The following is a 24,174-nucleotide window of genomic DNA, read 5'->3' on the forward strand; positions in this document are numbered from 1 at the left end:
TATGCCACTGTTGATATTTTATTAACTGGATTTTTTATTTTGTTATTTCTCATTCACATAAATACATTCATAGTACATCATACAATATATTATGCAGAAGGATCAGACCACTATATACCGGCTATTTTAGTTTAAGATATTTTGCTATCAACTTACTTATAACGGGAAGAAACTGATTCACATCTGGTGAGTGAAACATCTAATTAAAAAAACAAATAGACTGCATCGATAATATAACTCAGCTCTCAACTTTTTAGAAAGTACCCACCCCAAACCAGTCCGTCAAATGCATGCATGTCGTCAACAGATTTATACTGTAACTGTAACCAGTGGTAACTGTTACTGAAGTCAGTACACAATATATATATGAAATGAACATTGCATATCTAGAATCCATTTATCAATGAACGAACGTATGTAGTGGTGTCTAATATTTTTCATCCAAATTGCCATTTCATTTTCAATACTAAGCCTACAGTACTAGATCTGCATGGAGTCATCACCATTATCAATGCATTTTTAGCCCACCATCATCAGATGGGCTATTCAATTCGCCTTTCGTCCGTGGTCCGTCCTCCGTCCATAACCAATGCTTAATACCACCAGGCAGCCATCTTTATGATCTTGCATTTTGGCAGTTGATGTTTATTATTGCTATTTCTCAGAAAGTATTGAAAGGATCCGTCTAAAATTTCATATGAAGGTTCCCCTAGGGTCCTAGGAATGTTGTGCTGATTTTTTTAGACTAATAGAAGAAAACCAATATGGCCGCCAGGCAGCCATTTTGGATTTTGGCAGTTGATATTTGTTACCACTATTTCACAGAAAGTTGGGCCATCGTGGCCGAGTGGTTAAGATGTCTCGACATTTACCACAAGCCCTTCACCTCTGAGTTGTGAGTTCGAATCCCATGTGGGACAGTGGCCAGGTACTGACCGCTGGTCAGTGATTTCTCCGGGTGCTCCTGCTTTCCTCCACTAACAAACCAGACAGGTCTTTACATCACCCTGTTAATAGGACTTTAAACCAAACTAATAAAACCCAAACTCTCAGAAAGTACTGAAGGGATCTGTCTGAAATTTCATATGTAGGTGCCCATAGGGCCCTTGTTGAGCATGTTGCATTTTGGAACTAATCGGTCAACAAGGTGGCTGATTGGCCGCCATCTTTGATTTTGACATTTGAAGTTTGTTACCACTATTTCTCAGAAAGGATCTGTCTCAAATTTCATATAGCAGATATAAAGTCAGCAGCACTTCAACATATCAATGCCTGACAAGGATATAATTGACTCTGAATGTAGGATTCAGACAGAATCTGTGAAACTGGGCATTTGTATTAACCAATTAAATAAATAATCAATTTAAAAACTGATATTCAACAAGTTTAATCTATTGTTACTGATCCAATGTCATATAGACATGGTCACATCATTTCATTTGTTAAGGCGTATCCATAATACTTGTTTTCATTTAGTTGATAGCAATTTAATATGTCACAGCAATTACCAGTAGAAAAGACTGAGTAAACCATTACCATGCATCCTATGGAGGTCCTACTTAGATAAAATGGGGTCCCCTAATGTAATTTGAAATTACAGGAATGCTTAAAAAGGATATGAGGACGACTGCAAAGCAAACCTTGTATTTAAATGTATGTTGCTTTCTTTATAAATTATAGTCTGACAAATAAAAGTTCAACTGAAAATTAATTTTAAGTGGCTCTGACAAATTATAAACAGGATAGCTTCTCAAAACTGTCTGGATGATGTGGTACATCAACATGTTAATATAATAAACCCTCTGAATATATATTTGAAACCCTCTGAATATATATTTATAATATATGAATCATAATGAAATTTGCTTGTTTTCCTCAAAGTGTTAAATATTGAATCCCTTGCCTATTTTCATTCAGCTGCAACAACCTTAATTGATGTTTATAAATTCATATACTAGTATATTAGGCTATGCTGCAGTATGCATATTTGAAGTCTTTTTCTCTAGTAATACACATTACAATTGTTGTTTAATTGCAGTTTGTATTGATTCTTCAGTTCCATGCAGATTGATACCCTTTATACATTATATAGGTGAACAGATTTACATTTGCACCAATTTCACTTTCTACATGTATTTATCTGATCACTGGAAATAATGGTACAATTGGAAATGAACAATGGTTTGAAAATTATAAGATGTAGCAGAAAACTATAATACAATTTACTAGCTGGTTCATTTAATTACTGTTTTACTAAAATTAGCAAAGATCATATGTGTGGTGTGATTTGTGTAAAGATGCTCCACTGCTGAAAAATGGTAATTTTTCTCTGTCAAAAACCGGAGAGACGATTTAGTATTTTTCTTCAGTTACAAAAGTTAACTTACTTTACACATTACTACCTTCTAATTTTGCTTCAAGACAAAAATAAAAAAAAAAAAAAAAAAAAAAATCAATTGCATTCCAAAAAAATTCTGAGGCACTATGTCCTATATGGAATGCAGTACTGATTGCGCATGTACCAAATGCAAAAGAAATTATTTTAAATTACGCTTGGTGTTAATTAAAGCCGCATAATCCGTATCTTTCAGGGTCCGTAAATCAACAAAAGAAAATTAGGGTACATGTATTCTAAAAAGTTATCAACTTTCCCGTATTATAAAAAGTTATCAACTTTCCCCTAATTACACACCCAAAAAGTCCCGAGTTCAAAAGAAATTAATGATTAAAAATTCGATATCCAGAGTGTTTGAATATGCATTTTCAATCGTAGACGATCACGTGACTTTCCAGACCAAACGAAATGGCGTGCCCAGTCAAAAGTGTGTCGTTCATGTTCGCCGGAACTTCTACGGAAGAACTTGTTACTTATCATGAACAAGTGAATGTTTTGTTATGTGATGAAGTTAAAGAGTCCCTCAGAACAATATATATACATTAACGTCGTGTAAACAATACTTCCATTCGGTCATTTTGAGTGTTTACAATACGGCGATCGGTTGACTATGCTTTGCCTAATTTCCGGGGGCCACCGGAGGGATTTTTGTGGGAACGGTATTAAAACTTCGTATAAAATACGTGTTGCGATACCATACAACGTACTAGACAAGATAATAAATTGTACAAAAATGTACCAGATATATAAATAATGGTGTTGATAAATAATGAAATAGACAATTTTAAGACACTATATAGAGACGAAAATGGTTTTCTACATGTAAATCTCTGGTGATATTTTTTAAAATAAATATCTCAGACGATATTTGACTTGCTTTGGATAACCATATAACTTGTTTTATAAAGGTCCAAATGAAATATAATAATAAATCAAGTAAAATAAGCACGGAGAGCAAACTTGACATAATATGCATTTTTGTTCAATGTCATATGTGTATACATGTATACATACATATCTATTAGTTAAATAATCACCATGTACCGCCATTAACGAGTATAAAACTTAATACATGTTATTTTATGTATATTTCTGATATTTATGTTGGAAAAGCTCCATGTTCGTTAAAAACATGATGATAAATTTCTGGTGAAACTATAAACAATTGGTTATATGATTTCAAGGATTATAGAAAATTTAAAAAAAAATAAAAGAAAGAATGGGGTTGAGGTTGCAATAAGGTGGTTTAATGTGTGTTAAAAGTTCTGAATGTCTTGCATGTAATTATGTATATATTTTCTGTGTAGATAATGAAGACAGCTCCCTTAGCTAAATTTGTGATGTACATGTACATGATAGATTGCCAATTTGCAATGAACCATATAGCTACCATATAATATGATGTCCAGCTGTGAATTTGCCTCTGAATCAAATGAATCAGAAACATGCATAATAAAAGACCTAGGTGTTTCTTATACAATCATATTCATGCACAAATAGCACATTCATATGCATTGTATAGTGTCATGTACACATATTGTGCATTGAATTTTAAGTCAATAGAAAAATGACTGGAGTTCAAACTAGCATCCAGTAGCAAATAAGCTGACCATAGCATGTGATTATCATGTCATCAGAGTAATTGCAGTAAAATTCATTTTTTAGTATGTATATAGTCTAACCTGGTGGAAAATCTAACTTTATTAGTTGTATTTTGTTAGTTTATCTTTATATATTCAAGCAATCCTTATTCCTTTAGTGTGATCTTGCTCCAAACACTAATTATGTGAAGTTGCTAAGAGCTTGTACATGTAGACCTTGATTAACCTGGACTAATTAGAAGTTATTGTCAGTCTATTCCTCTCTAAATCAATCAAAACTTTGCAACTTAAAATAGTCAAAAATGAATAATGCAATTTAACAATATGCATCACAGGGTATTGTCTCTACAGATATATGGATATTCTTATATATATGTGCAATCTGTGTATTACACAACAAGATTTTTTTTATTACACATAGGGATATATGTATATCTATAGAGCCAATATCTTGAGATTTGACACTGACTTTTGACCCAAATAACCTTTGATCTAGCTCCAGTCTTATTTATTTATTTTCTGTATTTGAACATTTCTGAAATGAACACTACATAATTAAACAACTCAGACATATGACATATATTATTTTAATTGGTTTATTGTTCATAAATTAAAGTTACATCCGGATCCTTGTCCCATATAAATTATTCAAAAGTTATACACACAAGGGGTGTAAACATGCAATAATCATTACTATTCCTTTTTTTCATTTGTGTGAAGAAGAAATGAATAATTTGAAAATATATGGTGATAATAGTAAAGAATTATGCTAGGTTTGTTCTGTCCTTCCTTCTTGAAAATAATTTCTTTCTGGTTCATATTGGGTACATTACAAACAGACTTTATTTTTTACTGTCAGTTTTGATCTTAGAGATACATGTAGTTGTTTTTCCCTTTTATTTTTGGGCGAGCTGCCATCACATCTTGCACTTCTGTCATCTGGTTGAAGGTCCCATATATTCTATAAAGAAAATGTGGAGTAAATGTCAGTTATGTACATAGATAAATACTGTATACATGCATGTACATATTCTTTCAGTGTAAGCCTACATGTAAATCAAACTAGTTCCAATTGATTTCTGTCAAACACAAACTTATAACAATTACACATTTTTTGAACACGTTTATCAACATCAAACCTCACTAGATACTAAGTTAGTCATTTCTTGAATTACAGAGGTCTAGGCATTTTCATGTGAAGAATAATGGTACTAATTAGTGCCAGAATTTATGTAGCCTAAATATATTGGACATAATATATAATACATATTTTAAAAAGTCAATTACTATTCTTTACTTAAACCACTTATGATGTATTGGTGTGAATTTTATATAATTAAGACCAGCAGATAGGATAACGAGTACGTGACTAAGTGACTGTAAGTCTAAAAAAAAAATACAATCTTATACACACGAGCACTGATGAATTAAGTTTGAAAGTGGCTTCTTTAATACAGTAATATCCATAGCATACAGTAAAAGGATATATATTACTGATATACATCAATACACAAATAGATATCGGAAAAGATATCACACTCCTGACGCTGTAAGCCTGTAACAGTAGCTACATGTATATCGTACATGTATAACACTGAAGAATGCGATCATCTTTTAAGGAAACGCGTATAATATGACTCTATTAATGCTTCTGTTGTAATCCAAGATTAAATCTGTTATATGTTCCCCAATTTATCAACACTTTTCCTGATTTCTAATCTCTATTTTACTATGGTACCAATTCCAAAGAGCGAACAAACGCTTACAGAATATAACTGTTACCCCTTCGGGGCCCCACTCACCTTATAGAGACGAAGAGAAGTCAGTTTATGTGGTTTTGGTAGATCATTCACAAATCATAGTTGTTGTCATAGCTCGAATTCGTTTCCATATAATATTCTCAGCAATTCAGAACATTTTTTAGTTTAAATAATTTCCTTATTCACTTCGAATCAGCAGTTGATTCTAAGCCGGCGAGCTTTCACTGCAAAGCTCGCTCCATTGCGGTAAACAACTTTTATTTCCGGACATGCGCAAAGTAGCATTTCTAAGCTTTGGAGGCGTTAACTTTTGACTTTCTGTCGGACCGCGCGTAAGTCTAAAATAAAATTTTGTATATTTATATCTTTGGACCTCTTAACTTTCTAGACTTGTAATTTGGGGAAAGTTCATAACTTTTTAGGGCTATTACACCATATCTTGTCATTTTTTGTTTTACAGACCCTGACAGATACGGATCATGCGGCTTTAAGCATATATATGTATACACAATAAAACAACAATTATTACTCAAATGATGGGTATCATTTATGCTCTGTCGGCAGTGGAGCATCTTTAACATATTATTTAACAGCCAGGGTTATTTAAGGAGGTGCCAGGTTTATTTGTTGAAGAAAGTCAGAGTACCCAGAGAAAAACCACTGACCAATTGCAACATTCAGTAACTGGTAACTGCTCCAAATTGGATTCTTGTAGTAATATATATGTCAGAACATCTTAACCACTCAGCCATTTTACCAAGTCAAGTTCAAAGATAGACAAATAAATGAGCCCAAACAAAAAATATGGCAAATGGCAATATTTTGTCATCCGTTTATTGATTTAATATTTTTAGATTACTAATTCTAAATTCTTGATAATTTACAAAAAGTATCTGCATTACAGTCCATTACTACTTTTTACATTGTAACTTTTAAACTCATACTATAGTAGTGTAGACACATGTGAATGTGATAGTGTATACATCCAACCTTTAGTCTGAGCCACAAGGTAGGGAAAAGTCAGTGTGATTTACTCAGCTAGCTCTGATTGGAACAAAGTGCACGATTATTGCCAACTGCTTGTCATACGTCGTCTGTACTTTGGTCACGTAGATTTGTCATTAAAACACCTTTACATAGCTCATTTGCAATGTCAAGGTCAAGTAGTTTTGGATTGGACTTTGTCCACTGTTAAATTAAATGTACTCCACTGTGTGTGTGTGTATATATATATAGCTACTACTGCCAGAACGTAGTATTTATAGGGAAGGTTGACAGTAGTGAAAAGTGACACATGTGAGTATTAGATATTGTGGTCTTTGATGAAATTATGATTTTAAAATCAGCTTCAAGTTTACTACATCAAGGCTATGTATAAAATGTAATTTTTGTTGATTTTCAGATTTTTTTTACAAGCATTTTAAATACTTATGTTATTTTAAAATTGAATTGATATTTTTTCATGTCAGAATATTTTAATGTAAGTTCTGGATATATGCTGGTAAGAATTTTGAAATTAAATATAGTAAATATTGTTTGCATAAACATGTATACAGGTATGAAGTTTGCTGTAAAATTCTGCCGATTAAAATTGTTGTACTGAATATCGGAAGAAAATTCTCAAATTTGAATATTGAACAATATCTTTTAGCTGCAAATAATTTTTCAATAATTTTAACTTTAATAAGTGAAATAAGAGTATCTTTACAAATCAATTTCCCAAATACTGGGTATATCTATCACTAATAAGAGACTATATGTTTTTCATGGACTTAGACTCACTTAGTTTACTTGCGTTTCGGTGCTGTTCATGGGTGACTTTCATTAGTTGTTAAGGATGCCAATATTGAAAGTGTCCATATATGGGGCTTGCATATTTTGTAAGTTTGGGGCTAAATGTATATAATAAAGTATAAATGAAACACTGATGCACTGTAATGTATACTGTAAAAGTAGACAATTTGTGTTCAGGTTTATATATGGACACCATTTCTGCGACAATTATAGTAGGGATATACCGGCAGTGTTCATTCATTGAAAAAATGATGATAATAAGTATTGTATTTATGATGCTCTAATTGCCATGGAGATTTGTTAAAAATCAATCTGTTTTGTTCTGTAAAATGAATAAAACTTAACCTCATATCTATGTGAAAAACATACTTTTGTAGGTAGGATACTGATTATACTTCAATAATGTTAGGAGTTTTAGTACAATGACACACATTTGAAACGTTATGTCACATCTAAAAATCAGTGACATAATGTCATTCTGATAACAAACAGGCTGAATGACCAATGCCCTTTCTAATACATAACTTTAATTTGTATGTCTTATCATCAGGGTTACTGATATTGTTAGCCTTTCGGTGTATAGCTTTGTAATTGGTAAACAAAGTCCTTCAAATCGTTACAATATCAAGGTCGTTTGTGCATTGCCTTTAGTAAAAAATTGTGTTCATGGAATTTTTAAGCAATATCATACATTTCCCAAGTACTTGAAGCACCCAAGTATACATGCAATGCAGCATTTACAACTGTTACAAGGTTAGGCTTTTGTAATATCAGTGCTGGATGGAGCATGATTACTTCATGATCATGTACCATTGAAGTTTTACCTGTAACTGGATGTACAGGTGTAAGATCTGGTATGAGGGTTGTCATGCAGGTTAGGTGGTAAGCAATAAACTCATGTCTTTGTAATTGCAAGACATTTTGTCTACTTAATGTTATCTTACCTCAGTAGGTACTCATCCAATGTTTGCAGACTTCCTATACACCATGTTATTGTAATTACCATTAGCTAGAGCACAATTCTACAATCTTATACTTCTGCACAGGAGAGAATATAAGCATTTGAAAGAAGAAAGTTGTCAAGGAAAGAAAGAACATATGTATCACCTCTTACTATATCAGTATCACCTTAGCAAAGCAAAAAGTAATTGTGTTTCTTAAAGATGCTCCACCGCCGACAGAGCATAAATGATATTCATCACTTGAACAATAATGGGTGTTTAATCATGTATATATATATATATATATATATATATCTAATTAACACAAACAATAATATAAAATAATGTATTTTGCCTTTGTTGCATGCACAATCAGTACTTCAGTCCATATAGGATATAGTGCCATGGAATTTTTTGGGATGCAATTAATTATTTTTTGTAATTTTAACTTAAAGTAAAATTAGAAGCTTTAGCTTTCCAATGGTGGTAATGGTGTAAACTAAGTAACTTTTTATAATTGAAGAAAAATACTAAATCCTCTGCTCCTGTTTTTGATAGTGAAAAAATACCATTTTTCAGCGGTGAAGCATCTTTAATCTATCTTAAACTTCTAATCTACCTCATCAAGTATACTTGACTTATATAATGACTTTTGGACTATAAATATAGTCTTCACAAGTGTGGTTGAACATACAGAGAAAAGTGAAGACAACTCTTATTGGTTCTTATAATAAACATTTGTTGCAGTGCGGAAGAGTAGATACAAGTTGTCACACTGAAATTTTGTTGTTGGTAGCTCAGAAATTCTGTTTTTATTATCAGTTGTAGGTGAGACAGATATTAACCATGACCTTCTACTAACCCCTGTTAAATCAATATGGCCAGAGTTTAAATGAGGTGAATGTTTCTGCTCACCCCATTCATTATATGATACAATGATATGGTGTGTATTTACATTGTTGGGGTTAGGTGTCTGCTCATACCATTCAATAAGATACATTGATATGGTGTGTATTTACGTGATAAAAATGGGAAATTGTCTGGGTCATAGTTCAGGTATAATGTACATGTGATAAGTTTATTCTACAGTGTGCATGCATTGCCTTGATGAAATATTCTGAGATATGCATATTGAAAATAGTAAAAGTTTAAAAGTAAATATTAAGATTATTACCCAAATATTACTTAAATTAATTGATAATTGGAAAATAAAAATGGAATAATTAAATTTATTATAGTATTAAGGCATTTTCATGGATCTTTTGTTTAAAGGCAATTTCATAGATTTTAACTCGAATAATTGGAAAGGAGAAAATATAATCATTATTATAGTTATACTTTTAGCATTATGTTTTTAATGCAATTTGTATAGATTTGTAGTTGTCATTGAATGTCAGAATTGAATGTAGCACTAGTTCTAACCTTTTTGGTCTCAATATACATTACTGGTATACTAGAATACAATGTTGTTATGACAGCAAATGTCCACTTGAAGTTTGAGTTTCTACATACAGTTCATATGCTTCTTATGGTCCCTCTGGAATTTTGCTTTATGTTGTTATAACAGTCCGATTCATTTAAGGATGTGTCAGGGTTTGGAGCTGACCAAAAGCAAGAATACCAACTGAAGGCAAAACCGCTAACCTAAGGATATATTGTAATTTAGCACATGCACCCCATGGGATTGGAACTCACCACCCAGAGATGTAGGATCAGTGGTAGAATATTAACTTAGAGCACCTTACCACCACCACAATCCCAGCTGCCTTCTTTGGCCTCATTGACTAATTATAAGGAATAATGAAGTCTGTAAAAGTTTATTGATGGTATTGCTTTGTTTTCCTCATGTAAGGTTTGGTTTAGCTATATAGGCTTATACATATTTGGCTCCATCACTACAGCGGTGTTGGTAATGGTTAAAATTGTTGGACCACTTGGAGCCTGTTATTTTGTTTACAAAATGGTGTCTTTATGTTGATTTTGAATAACCATTAAAAAGGTTTCCCTAGACTGCATTACAATCTGCAAGTCTACTAATATTTATACTAAAATATTGAGTTGAAAAACTGAAAAACAAGTTTGTCCGCATGAATGTGACCCAAAAAATAGGATAATTTGACCGTTCAACTTGCTATGATACTATAATTGTATAAATCAAGGCTTGCAACAATTTATCAAAATCATTGATCAAGACCCTGCATAACATCATGATATTTATATGTAACTGTTCTGTTTTGGCAGAGCTGCCCAACAGGTGCTTATCTGTAAACACTGCTGCCCATTAATGATATAGATATACCTCCCCAGTTTGTTCCTCCTGTTCTGGATAGGTACTGACTACTCACTAAAAAAATCTGATAGACTCGAGCAATCTGATAGACTCGAGCATCCTATATTATCATGCAGACCTGTAAGTATCTATCTTGGTTTTGATAATATTAGCATGGAAATGTTGTTTCTGATAGCAACTTTCAGAATGTTGACTAAACAATATAGGAGCATTTAATGCTATGAATAATTTCTATAACAAGGATTTATGTATATAGATTTATACTTATTAATTAATAAATTGGCATCTTTGTCAGGAATATTTGATCTATAATGATAAATCCATACTGACACACCAAACAGGTGACAGGCCACATGTTTCCATTTCTATTATACAATTGCATCTGTACTCCATATATTTGTACTTGTACCGTATTCGCCATGTTTACTGCCCAGAGTGCTTAATTATTGTAACAATGTGGGAGCTTATTAGTAAACTAAAATGTTAGTTGTGGATAAAAAGTTAGCCATATTTTAACTGTTTCTGTACTATTGCACATAGTCATTAATTTATTACAACAAACATGCATACATATACCCGGTATGCATTTATCCTTTGAAACACATTATTATGTCGAGATACATGTGTAAAAGACTCAAAAGTTCTTGTAATATGAGGTACAATGCCGATATTAGAAGCATCACATGTTGTAAAATATCATTAAATCCATGGGATGGGGATGTTTACGGTATAAAACTTTAAATCCTTCTCCTGAAAAGGGTACAGGGGGAGGGGCACTAATTAAGGTGAATGGGCTCAGAATTTGAAAAGTATCCCCTGTGGAATGTTTTTGATTGGGATATTGTTTTGGGCTGAATCCATGCTTTTCTAGCATACAGGTAAACAAGATGGTTCAACTTAGCTCCACGTGGAACTTTCTATATACATTGTACAGTGTCCGTGTTGTACATAGAAACTTATTCAGATCTGATCTAGAACAACACTAATTTTCTATCTAGATAACCACAAAACACACACATATGCTCTAGTATTTAATACTACTGTGGCACAGGGGATTGCCATGCTTTACGACTTCTTGTTACAATTATAAATACAATGTACTTATACATGTATATGAAGCGTGGCTTATTGAAATTTTCTCTACAAGCTATATTCCAAATTGTATGTACACAAATGTTAAATGTAAGAATTGCATGTTATTTATAGATTTTCTGCACTTTAACCCATTTACTGATATATGCCTGATATTTTAGCACTGGTATATAATAATAAACATGTATTAACTGTTGATGCAATGTATAGTTGTATGATTATCGATTATCTTGAGTGACGAAAAGTTGTACAATATATTTAATCTTGTGCTATAAGTGGAAATCACAAAGTAGAGTTGACCTCGAGATAGATAATAAAACGTAGTAAATGCATGTACTGTAACAAAGATTATATGTAGCCTATAGCTAGCACAGGGTTTCAATGTACACATATATGTATATTGATAGAGCTTTTAGGGAATTTCTTTGATCTGCAAGGGCAGATAACTCTTAAAATACAGAATAAGGCCATTTATTAAGTTAGAGTTTTCTTTCCTCTATTATTTCACATTTTGTCCTTAAAAAAAATGCTACCAAATTTAGATTTTCTATTCTTATAAATTACTTCCATTGTATTCATGAATTAACTTAATTATAATACACAGAATGAAAGTTGACAGTATCAATTAATGCATGGAATCCATGTCCCCTTAACCCCTCACCTTTCACCTCATTACATAAATACATGACTTCAGTATCATACTTTTGTAAAATGTTCTACAGGTATTTGAGTATAATTTCACAGAGTTTCATTAAGTATTAGAGTGCTGATGTGGTTGTGACTGACATATTTACAGAGTTTGAACATTGACTGTTGAAGTCTGTACTGTTCCTGATAGGGACATGTAGAGTTAGTGCAGTGGACATGTATAGTGTAGATTGTGTAATGTAGTGTACCCAGTTAAGGTCTAATGTAGCTATATCACTGTACATATAGTGACTGGTATTAAAGTGCATGGATCAGTAAATACTGGGTATATGAAGAACACATTTCTTAAAAGTTCCTATTGACTGCATTCATTGTAACTAAAGTCAGATCCTAACTACTACACCATTGATTTCTAAGCTGTAAGTATGATTTAGTTTATAAAAGCATGTCATCTAGCTTTCATTTGTACTTTTATTTTAAATGGGAATTCTAAATCAGAAGATTCTTTTACCTCGCCATTATAACATCCTATTGTTATTTACCTGAAATTTCTTCCCTATGTATTAATGAAGATATGCAGATTGACCTTTTGAGTATCTCTTGGATTTATCTGTACTTTATGATTCTACCCAGTTTTTACCCAGTGAAACACTACCTCAGGATAACTAAAAGTAGTTACTGACACCGTGTTACAAATTACTTTACCAATAGTGCTTGCTTGGGATTGATTCTTGCTTGGGATTGATTCTTGGGTGCAGATAGTACCGTACTAGGATAATTTGTGCATTTGTAGTACTAATTGCTCTATTACAATTGATGTAGAAAAGACTTTTTTCGCGCACAAAATAATGACGTCACAATCGATACCTTTCAGAAAGCGAGATAACAATAGTATACAAAAGATGGCATTAGCAAAATCGTAATTTAGCACAAGTGTTTCAGACCTTAAAGAGCTAAATTAAGGTTATTTCTAAAATAATTATATTTGCAGTACATATTATGTGCTGTTATATTCAATTCAATGAATACATTTCATAATTTTATTTCTATATCTCTATTGTCCAAACCAGTGCTTACTTCTTCTACTATATCCAAACATGAAGATATCTTGGAGATTATGTAAAATCAATAGAAATACAAAATACTTGCCCGAGGCAGGATAATACCCTAATAATTAGGGTAATTTAACAGGGTTCTCACTAAGTTTTTTAAAAGATGGTTGAAAATTACTAATAGGTGGTTGAGGGCCACATGTCCCATGGTGGCCAATACTTATTTCTGACAAAAATAGCTGGTTGTAAACAAAGAAATAGATGGCTGTTTTTGCGGGCAACCGTCTTTTAACGAGAACCCTACCCTGAGTTTATATCTATATGTTTTACTTTACAGGTACCTGGTAGTGATTAACCAGTGACAAGGATGGGTGATGAATACACGCGCCTGATGGGGGCCACGGCTGTGGCTATAGGGGCCGTCACAACAGCGTCAGCTTATTACCTAACCCGGAGTCCACCCTCTGTACCCTTGGTGTGTGACCTGGAAAACCAGTCATCAATTGTTCCGGTAAGTACCATATCTGTTCATCCTCATCTACTACCACTGTCACTGGTTAAAAACTGACATCTGATTGGTTACACATATGGGCTCTATGTCGCAATAGGACCAGCATCCGGAACCTTTTAAAGTAGAGCGATATTGAGCAAGAATCTAGTGTGAAATAACTATTGCATGGAGTCATTATAACATTGCACTAGACCAAGACGGCATCAAAATGGCGTACAGGCGGTGATATAAATGGAATGGAAACAAATTACTTTTCTGCAGAAGGCAGTTATTTAATGTTATGAAAACGGAACATGGAACTATAACTGTCGAATGGAAGAGATTTGTGTGGTGCCACTTGAATTGTTTCTTTTCTGGTGTAAGAAATAAAAAAAAGATACAAATGTTATAGAAATGTGACGGTGATGCAGTAAACTCATGATACCCTAGCTGAGAGGTCAATGTTGCCTCATAGTATTGTCTTATATTAGGATTAGTGCTAGAACGGGTAACCGCATAACCGGTTCACGGTTCGGTTTGAGCTTGTATCCGGTTAGCATTTTAGCTATACGATCACCACCATATACATTTCATACAGCAAAAATACTCCTCGAAGTAATTCCTGTACTAACGACCGTCTTCACCTATAGTATAAAGTATTTTATATGCTTTTAGAAGCACAATTTTGTAATGAAATTACAAGTGTTATGACAAGTGTTGTTATCGGAAACTGAGTCGTCACAAAAACGTTTGGGTTTCTTTTGGCTTCTTCTATGCAAACATTCCAGTGAGTGTGATGTGCGCAAGTGCCATGTGCAAGAGAAACCATGTGCAAGCCTACTTTGACATTGTAAGTGTTTACACCGATTTCCATTCACCGTCATGGTTTTATTAAAAACAAACAAAATAAATCTAATTCAAAGCAATTCTTTGTGTCAAATGATTGTTTCCTGAAAGATGTGAGCAATTTTTATGGAATCCAGATAAAGTATGACGAATTTATGGCATCGATGTACGACTGTAACGTTACTGAAACAGCGACGTTTATCTGGTTACGGTTCGGTTAATCCGATCCAGTTAACCGGTTGGCATTTTTACTGACCATTCCAGCACTAATTAGGATTGGTTTGGCAAAATCCTATCCCTCAACATTGATTTGAGGTAATACTCAATTACCGATCCCTTTCAACTAAGTCATGATAGTTTATATACTTATTCCATATCACACATATGTAGTTCTACATATGATTTCTACTGCTAAATTATCTGTTTATTACATATCATCTCTAATGGGGAGGATAATATACATATACTGTGTAAATCTCTTTCCTTAAAAAAGAAAAGGTGTAGTGTTTGTGAGAGTTATTTCCCTTTGACTACTTTCTTAATTTTTGCGGTTATTTTGATATATATCTTGTTACTTTGCCTTAATCAGGGATAAAATTTAACTTTTTAAGCCATTATCCATTTTTGGCAAGTTGGTTAAATTTCAACTCGCCAAATCAGAAACTTGCTTGCCACTTTGAAGTTATAAATAATATCAACCAGTTCATTGATAACTATTATATTTATTTATTGTATATAACAATAAATGTTTGACATTTTAGTGTCACTATGCAAGTGTAGTTTAATGGCTTTTATTTTCAGAATGACCATTATGTGGCAGTTCGTGTGAATAAAAAAAAACAAAAAAACTTACATATGATTAAAGTGTTTTTGTCTAAACTAACTGTAAATAACAGATGATTGGTAGTACTTTTTCATCTTGTGCAAGCTTTTGCAAGTTTGCCGGCTGAAAGAACTTTGTTTATGTCACTCAGTCATTTTAGCAAGCTATATAAAATATTTGGAAGAAAGATTTTTTTCACCAAATACCTATCAACTTTTCTATACCAAATCAATGTCACTGTTTTTGAGACGCTTGAAAGTATGTAGTTACATTATTTCAAAGTGTCAACAAGATGTTGCACTATTTGTGTTGAACGTTGTGCTTTCGTTTCATGAATCATTTAGGCTATAATATGGCACACAATTTATGACAGGTGTATTGATTAGAATATTAAGTAATTGTATATGTGTTTAGAATGACAAACAATGCACCCACTTGCCAAAAAATTCAAGTACAATATTTTTCCACTCGCCATTTCAAAAACCAACTCGCATTTGACGAGAATGCGAGTGTTAATTTCGTACCCTGTCTAATTTCTATATTACCCCTGTTTCATCTGAAGTGCTATGCTTCGGTAAGCCATCACAGGATAAGCCTTTTAAAGTTCTGTTAACAATTAAGGTATGAGGCCTCCTATTAACTCTATAGCCTCGTCAGTATAATTATCAATACATTGTAGTATTAAGGCCGATTGGGTTCCATACCATTGATTTATAGATTTTTGTGAGGAATCAATTCATGGACTATATATAAAGCACTGACCATGAACCATTCCTCAAACAATATGGACCTATATTGTTATATAGGAACTGTATTGTCATCAATGTCATGGTTCAAAAGGTCATGTAATCCTTTTGTCAGTAATCCCTTTATTTGGAAGATTTAAAGATCTACTTTATGTTTTATAATTGTCCTGTTTGTCCTCAATACATTCAATCCCCGCATGACTGAGATTTTTGGACTGGGTCAATATTGGAAGCCATTTTTGATTTAAAGCCTATATATCCCTCAAAACATTTAGAAATCAGGGTTTTTGTCAGTCATTTTGGGGAAAAGGACATTAAGCAAGAATTTGGAAAATATCATTGGTGTTTTGCAAAATTGGGAAAATTAAGTATAACTTTCATAATATTTTTTCAATTTTGAAAGGTTCTGGAAAAAATATATGATCTTTGTGAAGATCTTTCAACTTTAACAAGATATTAATATTATTACCGTAGCTTTTCACATCATTTGGGGATTTTAACTTAATTTTACCACAATTTGGAAAATGTTGTCTGAATTTGGGAAAACACAGTGCTATTTTTCAATTAGGATTGGGTCCTTTTACCAGACCCTACAAATTAAAGCCTGGCAGAAACCCTGGAAATTCTCCTCCTCTTTTCTCCAATCTATATAACATCACCATGAAATATGGCACATAATAGTGTTACAGGATAATCTACATCCATTCCATTGTGTCATGTCCTGTCCCGTTTAACATAACAAATAGACACAGGGCATTTACGTCTTACAAACATTTCTAGTTTCTCAATAAGAGGGAAACCCTTCTTTTCCAAATTAAGTGAATAATTTTTGCTCAGATCATATTGATTGCTGAACAGAGCGTGTAAGGTTTTGTTTACTACATATACCTCATAACAGAGCGTCTGATGTTTGTTTTCTATGTTTACTGAACAGAGGTCTAAGGTGTTTGTTTTCTATGTTTACGAACAGAGCGTCTAAGGTGTTTGTTTTCTATGTTTACCTGAACAGAGCGTGTAAGGTGTTTGTTTACTACGTATACCTGAACAGAGCGTGTAAGGTGTTTGTTTTCTACCTGAACAGGATCTGATACAGGTTCATTGATTTTTGATACAGGGATATATAGACAGGTGATCCAGCAGGCACTCTCAGGATCTACATCGATACTGTCAAGTATTGATTCTGTCATATCACTGCTGAATTTTATCTCATGCCTCATCCACTTAATAAGGGTATGACAACATAATGGAATATATTACTACTGATTCTACTAATGTATTCACAACAATAAAAAGACTAGTTGATGCTTACCTTGAGGATCTTTCACATCTGTTGTGTTGTTTCCATCAATATTGAATGGAAATGAGACAGAGGTAATGCAACTTAACAAGAGTTTAGTGATAAAAATATTGTAATCGTTCTTCAAGTTCATAGGCGTCAATATGGTTAGCAATGAAATATTCATGCACTCCTTTACTCCATAGTAAATGACAAAGATTTATGATATGATAAGCAGGAAAGTCTCAACATGTTACAGATTTTTATTGACTTCAAAATGAGAACTCATAAATCTAGAAATCTTATATAAATCCTACACATCGTATATAATGTGTCATTCAGAAAAAAATCTGTTTGATAAGAAAACCCTCCTGTTTAAATTATAGATATTCTAACCTAGATTTTCATTGATACATGTATACACCAATACCATATGAAAGTGAACAGAACATCATTTTCTATTTACTGTGTTTAAATCATGGTAAAGTGAAAAATGTTAACAGGGACACAAATTTAAAGTTTGAAATAGTTTTCCTAGAATTGTCTGTATGTTTTCCCCATTAATGAGTTTCCTGCTTATACTAGCTATGACTAATAGGAAATATGATTCACTGAATTGTTCTCACATTAATACATCAAAACTTCAAACAGGTATTATACTAAGAGATAATACATTCTTGTTCATAGTATTTCATACGAAAATTTTGCCTTTAGTGGTAAAATTTAGGATTTGCTGTTTGTGTTTGGATTTAAGCCTCTGCCATGAATTTGCGAGGATCAAGTACCATGTTCTTCTCGTCAGTTCCATAAATTAAGAAAAATTTAATTCTTAATGCATATTTTCATTTAGAAGATAAAGTACATTAGTCCAAATTTTGTCTATAAATGTGATTGAATGCTGTTTAGAATTTTGGTTGTATGCTGTATAGTGATGAGATAGCACTTTAAAGGACTGAAAACACTGACATACATATACCCCAAAACACATATATCTCATATACTTTGTGTCATGACATTAGGTGTCAGGAAGTTATAACAATGAAAGAGAAACATTATTCACCATCGGAAGTTAGAATAATGAAAACTGAGCTATAGTTGTAGGTCGATTGACTATAAAGATGGGAAATAATACTCAGCATGTTTCCTGGCCATACTAATCTATACATGTATTGTATCAATAAAGACACAAAACTAGGAGAGATACCTAAATATAAAACAATTTGGCATAATATCACAGATCAGACAAGAACAAGCTGGGGAGTACACTCCGGAGAAGATAAATCAACTTCATACAGAATAGCTAAATATATCTTCAGAACTATTAAGAAGTATCCATGGTTATCTGTTAATGTCTAAAAATATCTCCTGAACTCATAAGAACTATCCAGAACTGCAGCAAATATTTTCAATACATGTGCAACAGCCAGGAATAGCTGCCTGTGTTATAGGCTACGTGTGTTACAGAGAGTGGGAGATGAGAAGTGTGGGGTGATGGTTAGGCTGAATGTGGTACCAATCCCATAGTCCATTCATAATCACACCACCTTTAGACCAATCACAGGCAAGCTTACAATAACATGACCTAGAAGTGATGAAATATTTACTACATACTCTCAACCATGTGGGCCGAGCATCAAACTCATAAATGAAAAAGCTGTGGATTTATCCATGTATACACGTCCTGCTGTCAAGTTGTCATTACATTAGATAGCTCTAGGTTTTCTTGGAATACAATACAACTATAAGTTCAGGATTGATATTATTTCCTTAAACTGGTCAAAATTGACTGGAATTGTTTTTCCTAGTATTGATTGCCTGGTTAGCAGTGATGAACACTGACGCAGCATCTTGGTAGTATAGATATATCTCCAGTCTGTAAAAGCCACCTAACTCATTCTCTCCTGTTTATAAGGTAAACCATGGACCTATAATACCTTTATAATCAGGTCACAATCCAGAGGAATGTGAGTGGATATACATTGGTTATGATCAGTGTTCATTGACCCGATTTAAATATCAGGTGAACAGAACTCTTGCCTGTATGCGAATACTGGTCAGGTGTGCTGTTCACTCATGTGTGTATAGAGCAAGAATCCATACCTGGGTGGAACACCATGGGGAGTGCTAGCTCTGTACCACTTCTTGTGGACCTTGATAAACAATCCATTCTAGTGGAGGTAAGTATTTACATAATGGTAAAATTTCATAAGGATAACACTTGTTGTTCTTCTGTGAAAGATATTTATTTCAAGATCTAGCTGCATTAACTCATTATGAAGTACACATGTTAAAACGCCTGATTTACCTGTGGTAAGGTAATATTTGTTCAGGTATATATACAGTAGTAACATGCTTCATGCAAGTAAACTGGTTGTGAAAATGAATTTTGTATTAGCTAGCTAGGGAAGAATTAAACTGAAATCCATTTTAAAATTCTTCAGCAAGATTGTCTTATGGCCATGACCATTAATGGACCATTAATATCTTATGGCCATGACCAATAATGGACCATTAATATTTAGGTAAACAACAATTTGTTATTGAAGTCAAGGTTGGGATCATTAGCTATTGATCAACACCCAGTAAGTGATTGGACAGTGTCAATTTATAATAAATCTAATTGAGACGCATCTTAATGTATATGCAGGTATAAAATCAAACGTAAGACTTTTTTGTTGTTTGAATTGAAAGCTGGCTGATGCTCTCAAGTGAATTTATGAAAGTTGCTCACAATTCTGGAAAATAAAAATGTAAATGTTATGTGAAAAATACTAAAAAAGATTTATGATAACAATTTTGGTGGTTATATTCAAGATGACTTTACCTAATTGTGATTGATGTATTTTACACTACGGGTAAACTGAAAAATATCTCCCAGAAAGCTCTGACTTATATCTCCTTGATCATGACATCACTTTTTGCAAGCAATTATGGAATTAAACTCTACCATGGTACATAGATAAATAGATTTAGGAGATACGTTTGAAAGTAAATTCAGGAGAGATAAGTACATTTTTGGAAGATGTGAGAGTCTCTGTCTCTCACATGAAGTACATAAATTGATACTCTAGATCTGTTTTTTGAGCTACAAACATTGGCGTAACAATCTGACGCATATCTTGCTGATAACACTTATGTGTATTAGAATCAAGCTGTTCTATCATCCTAACCTAATCATTATAATTAGTAACCACTGTGATAAAGTCTTATCCAGAATCTTCTACTGCCAGGAGATGCAGGGATGAAATAGGAGGAAAATAGATTTTATAATTTAATATCAAGAATACAGATCTTTCTTATTTTAGTGTTTTCAAGAGTAGCACATCCACCATTCCTTGACCCTCATGAGCTCAACTCGATTTGCGTTCTTCTAAGAAGAGAAGTCTTCTCAGAAGATCTTCCAGTCTATAGGCAGAAGAGCTTCCAGAAGTAGTAGAGCTACAATCGAGCGAACGGAAGTTCTATTCTGGAAGTAGAAGAGGGCAAATTGAGTTAGGCTATGTACAGAGGTTCTGGCAGAATGGCACTATAGTTACAAAAGGTTTGACTGATGAAGTCTTTTTTACACCTGGACTGATAAACTGTTGTATTACTGTTTTATTTGTATATTCCCTCATACTGCTGTAATAACATCTAGTGTGGGTTCCTAAACTTCTTGTCAGAGGTACTTTTAAACTTGGTTTTCACTTAGGCTCACCTTGGTGAAGTTGTGTGTGTTATGTAAAGAAGTAGGTCAATGTGATCTATATTTTGACCTTTGACTTTATCTCCTTAGAGAACAATTAAAAGGAATTCTATCCTTCACATTCTGAAATGATGTGATGCCATGTATCAAAGTGGGTCACTGTTACCCAATATTTATACCATAGACCAGCTTGCTAATGTAAATTAAGATATAAAGGGTGATGAAAGTTGTTTCGTTAAATCAAATTTCTGATACTGTTAGTCAGGCTATCAATTCATTTATTGTTTAATTATAAGTTGAAGAAGGAAGTTTAATTTTAAATTATAGTGAAATTATTTTTTTTACAAAATTTTGTTAGAAGGAAGTTTATTTTCCACATACAGTAAAAGTAAGTATATGTATAATTGAGAAAAAGAATAGGTGTTTAGACTTTCTTCTACAATATCCGTTTTATAAGGAAGACTGATAGACAATATGGTAAAAGAGGTGGGGAAGATTTATTGGAGGAGATACAAAAACCTAGACCACAAATGTTCACTTTTTACTAGAATTAAAAAGAAAAATGTTTATATAATTTGTGTAGAATAATTCTGCATCATTAGAAAGTTCTTTCTGATACAGGCTTTTTGAACTCTAGAATTATGGAGTGATATACTCTATACTTAAAGGAATTTGGGAAAAAAAGTTGTAAAGCATGAGTGATCATGTCCTGGAATATGACTTTAAACTACTTATATAGCTGTATATATATGTATACAATTTCACACATCACTGGTAGTAGTTGTGTGTTAGCATCAATGTTGACAACATTTAATGCTACATTAAATAATATACCCAAAGGCAATATTTCTGATTGATGTGACTCGAACCGGATCTGATATTGAATATATGTAGAGACTTAAAGGTTCATGGTAACCAGAGCATAAATCTTGAATTAAATAAATTACTTTTACTTACAATGCACAAGATTTCTTTTTGTACCTCACATTTCTTACAGGCCAAATAGAAATTGTGACATGATCTTCATCTGGATGAAGGTAATCATTATTTCTAAATGTAGATGTACAGGCATGTGAATGTGAGTTTGCCCGAGACATACAACTTCAAAAAAAAAAAAATAACATCCCTCCTTTCATTGTGTTTTTTTAAATTTAAACATATCGGTTCTTTATTAACTAAAAGGATTTGACATAAGTTATGATTTATAAAACCATGATCTTCCTACACAGTTACATGTAGACAACAGATAGCAGTATAGACTGGAAACATGTGCACACCAAAACAAAGGTATCGTACATTAACATTCACAAAACTTATCATATTGACTGGTCACGGTCTATACACTTAAATTACATATTGCCCAATACCCTGAATTATGCCTACTCAGATGGAAATGAGACATGAATGTATTCATGACCGTCCCATTTAAAGACCTACAACGTGACTGTCAAAGTTGACATTCAATACATGAGTGAAAAAAAATTCCCTATCCTTGACTCTGTACATGTTAAAAAATGTGAAAAAATCACTGGCAAGCAATGATATACATAGTGCCAAAAATGCATTTTGGCATAGCAGATAATTGATGAATATTAATACTTCATCCACAATTCTTATACAAGTAAGGTAGGCCCTGGGTTCTGTCCCCTAGCCAAAAAACACCTTTACTAGCCTTCAACATAAGAAAGTGGGACATCTGGTTTGCTTGTTTTAAGTGTATAACTGACATATTGTTGTTAATCTATAAATATTCGAAATTCAGGAATTCAATTTATGGATGAACTAGTACTGTATTCATTGTTCTTGTCAATGTGTATCTTAACTGATATATTCATATTTAAGTTTATGATCACAGAAATGCTACTGAAATTATTTAAATTATTATTGGAAATAACTATGATAGTTAGTTATTTAGCAGTAAGATAGATTAATTATTTTGGCAAATGAAGACCGCTCTTGTCTAGGTGAGTCAGAGGGGAGATAACTCATTAATTATTTACCACTTGGGTGTTTTAATTGGGAGCTTTAACAATCCTGTTTGAAAGGGGAGATAACTCCATTGTTTATTCATAAACCAGGTGATTGTGCCTGTTTGTGTAGAGGTGGATCCTGCATCTGTTTTATCACAACACACAGTGATCAATAAACAGGAGGGTAACACAGACTATAGCATCTCAAATCAATAATGTGTACTACCAGACTATTTCAGGGTCAAGGTCATCGTGTCTATTTATAGGCTATATTTTTATACTTTGTGTGTGGTAGATATATCCCATACTTTCAGAATGAAGACAATTCATTAGAGAACTTCCTGAACTGTGTAAATCAATAGTTGTCTAAGATGTAGAATATGTGTAAAAGTAGTATGATCAGCTAACCTCTACATCCTTTGGAGTCATTATGTATGTGAATTCTGATGGTTTATTAAGTACAATAATGTACCACTTGAAAAGGTTCTTGTCTAGCAATCATAAAATGGCATTATTTTTATCAAATTGGCCTTTTGATGACATCTTTCTAGAAAATTACATTTTAATCTACCCTGTCATATACAAATGATAAGGGTTATGATAGGGTGTTTTACAAAGAAAACATGTAATCCAATGACAAAATAAAAATACCCAATCAAATAGTATTTTCCAGCAAGTTTTAGTGATATTACCAGGTATTTATCAAGAGTTTTATTACTAATGTTAAAAATTTGTTTTATTCTCTCAGCTGTTGACATCAAATTT

The 24,174-nt window shown here is 32.9% G+C and overlaps 1 protein-coding gene across 5 annotated transcripts in view; it reads left to right on the forward strand.

Annotated features, from left to right (window-relative positions):
• Nucleotides 1-54: 54 nt before the first annotated feature.
• LOC138323313 (long-chain-fatty-acid--CoA ligase 5-like) overlaps nucleotides 55-24,174 on the forward strand; it is a 42,577-nt gene continuing 18,457 nt past the window's right edge. Inside the window, exons 1-2 of one of the 5 annotated variants that reach the window (XM_069267833.1) lie at nucleotides 55-186; nucleotides 13,911-14,084. In XM_069267833.1, the coding sequence (XP_069123934.1) occupies nucleotides 13,941-14,084 (144 nt within the window). In that variant the 5' untranslated portion in view covers nucleotides 55-186; nucleotides 13,911-13,940. Of the gene's footprint in view, nucleotides 187-6,957; nucleotides 7,053-12,816; nucleotides 12,941-13,910; nucleotides 14,085-19,380; nucleotides 19,932-22,455; nucleotides 22,477-24,174 lie in introns of those variants that run through there. The other 4 variants (XM_069267836.1, XM_069267835.1, XM_069267837.1 and 1 more) reach the window with 4 other exon arrangements.

This window comes from Argopecten irradians, chromosome 5 (assembly GCF_041381155.1).
Source record: "Argopecten irradians isolate NY chromosome 5, Ai_NY, whole genome shotgun sequence".
In the NCBI taxonomy this organism is placed as follows: Eukaryota; Metazoa; Mollusca; class Bivalvia; order Pectinida; family Pectinidae; genus Argopecten; species Argopecten irradians.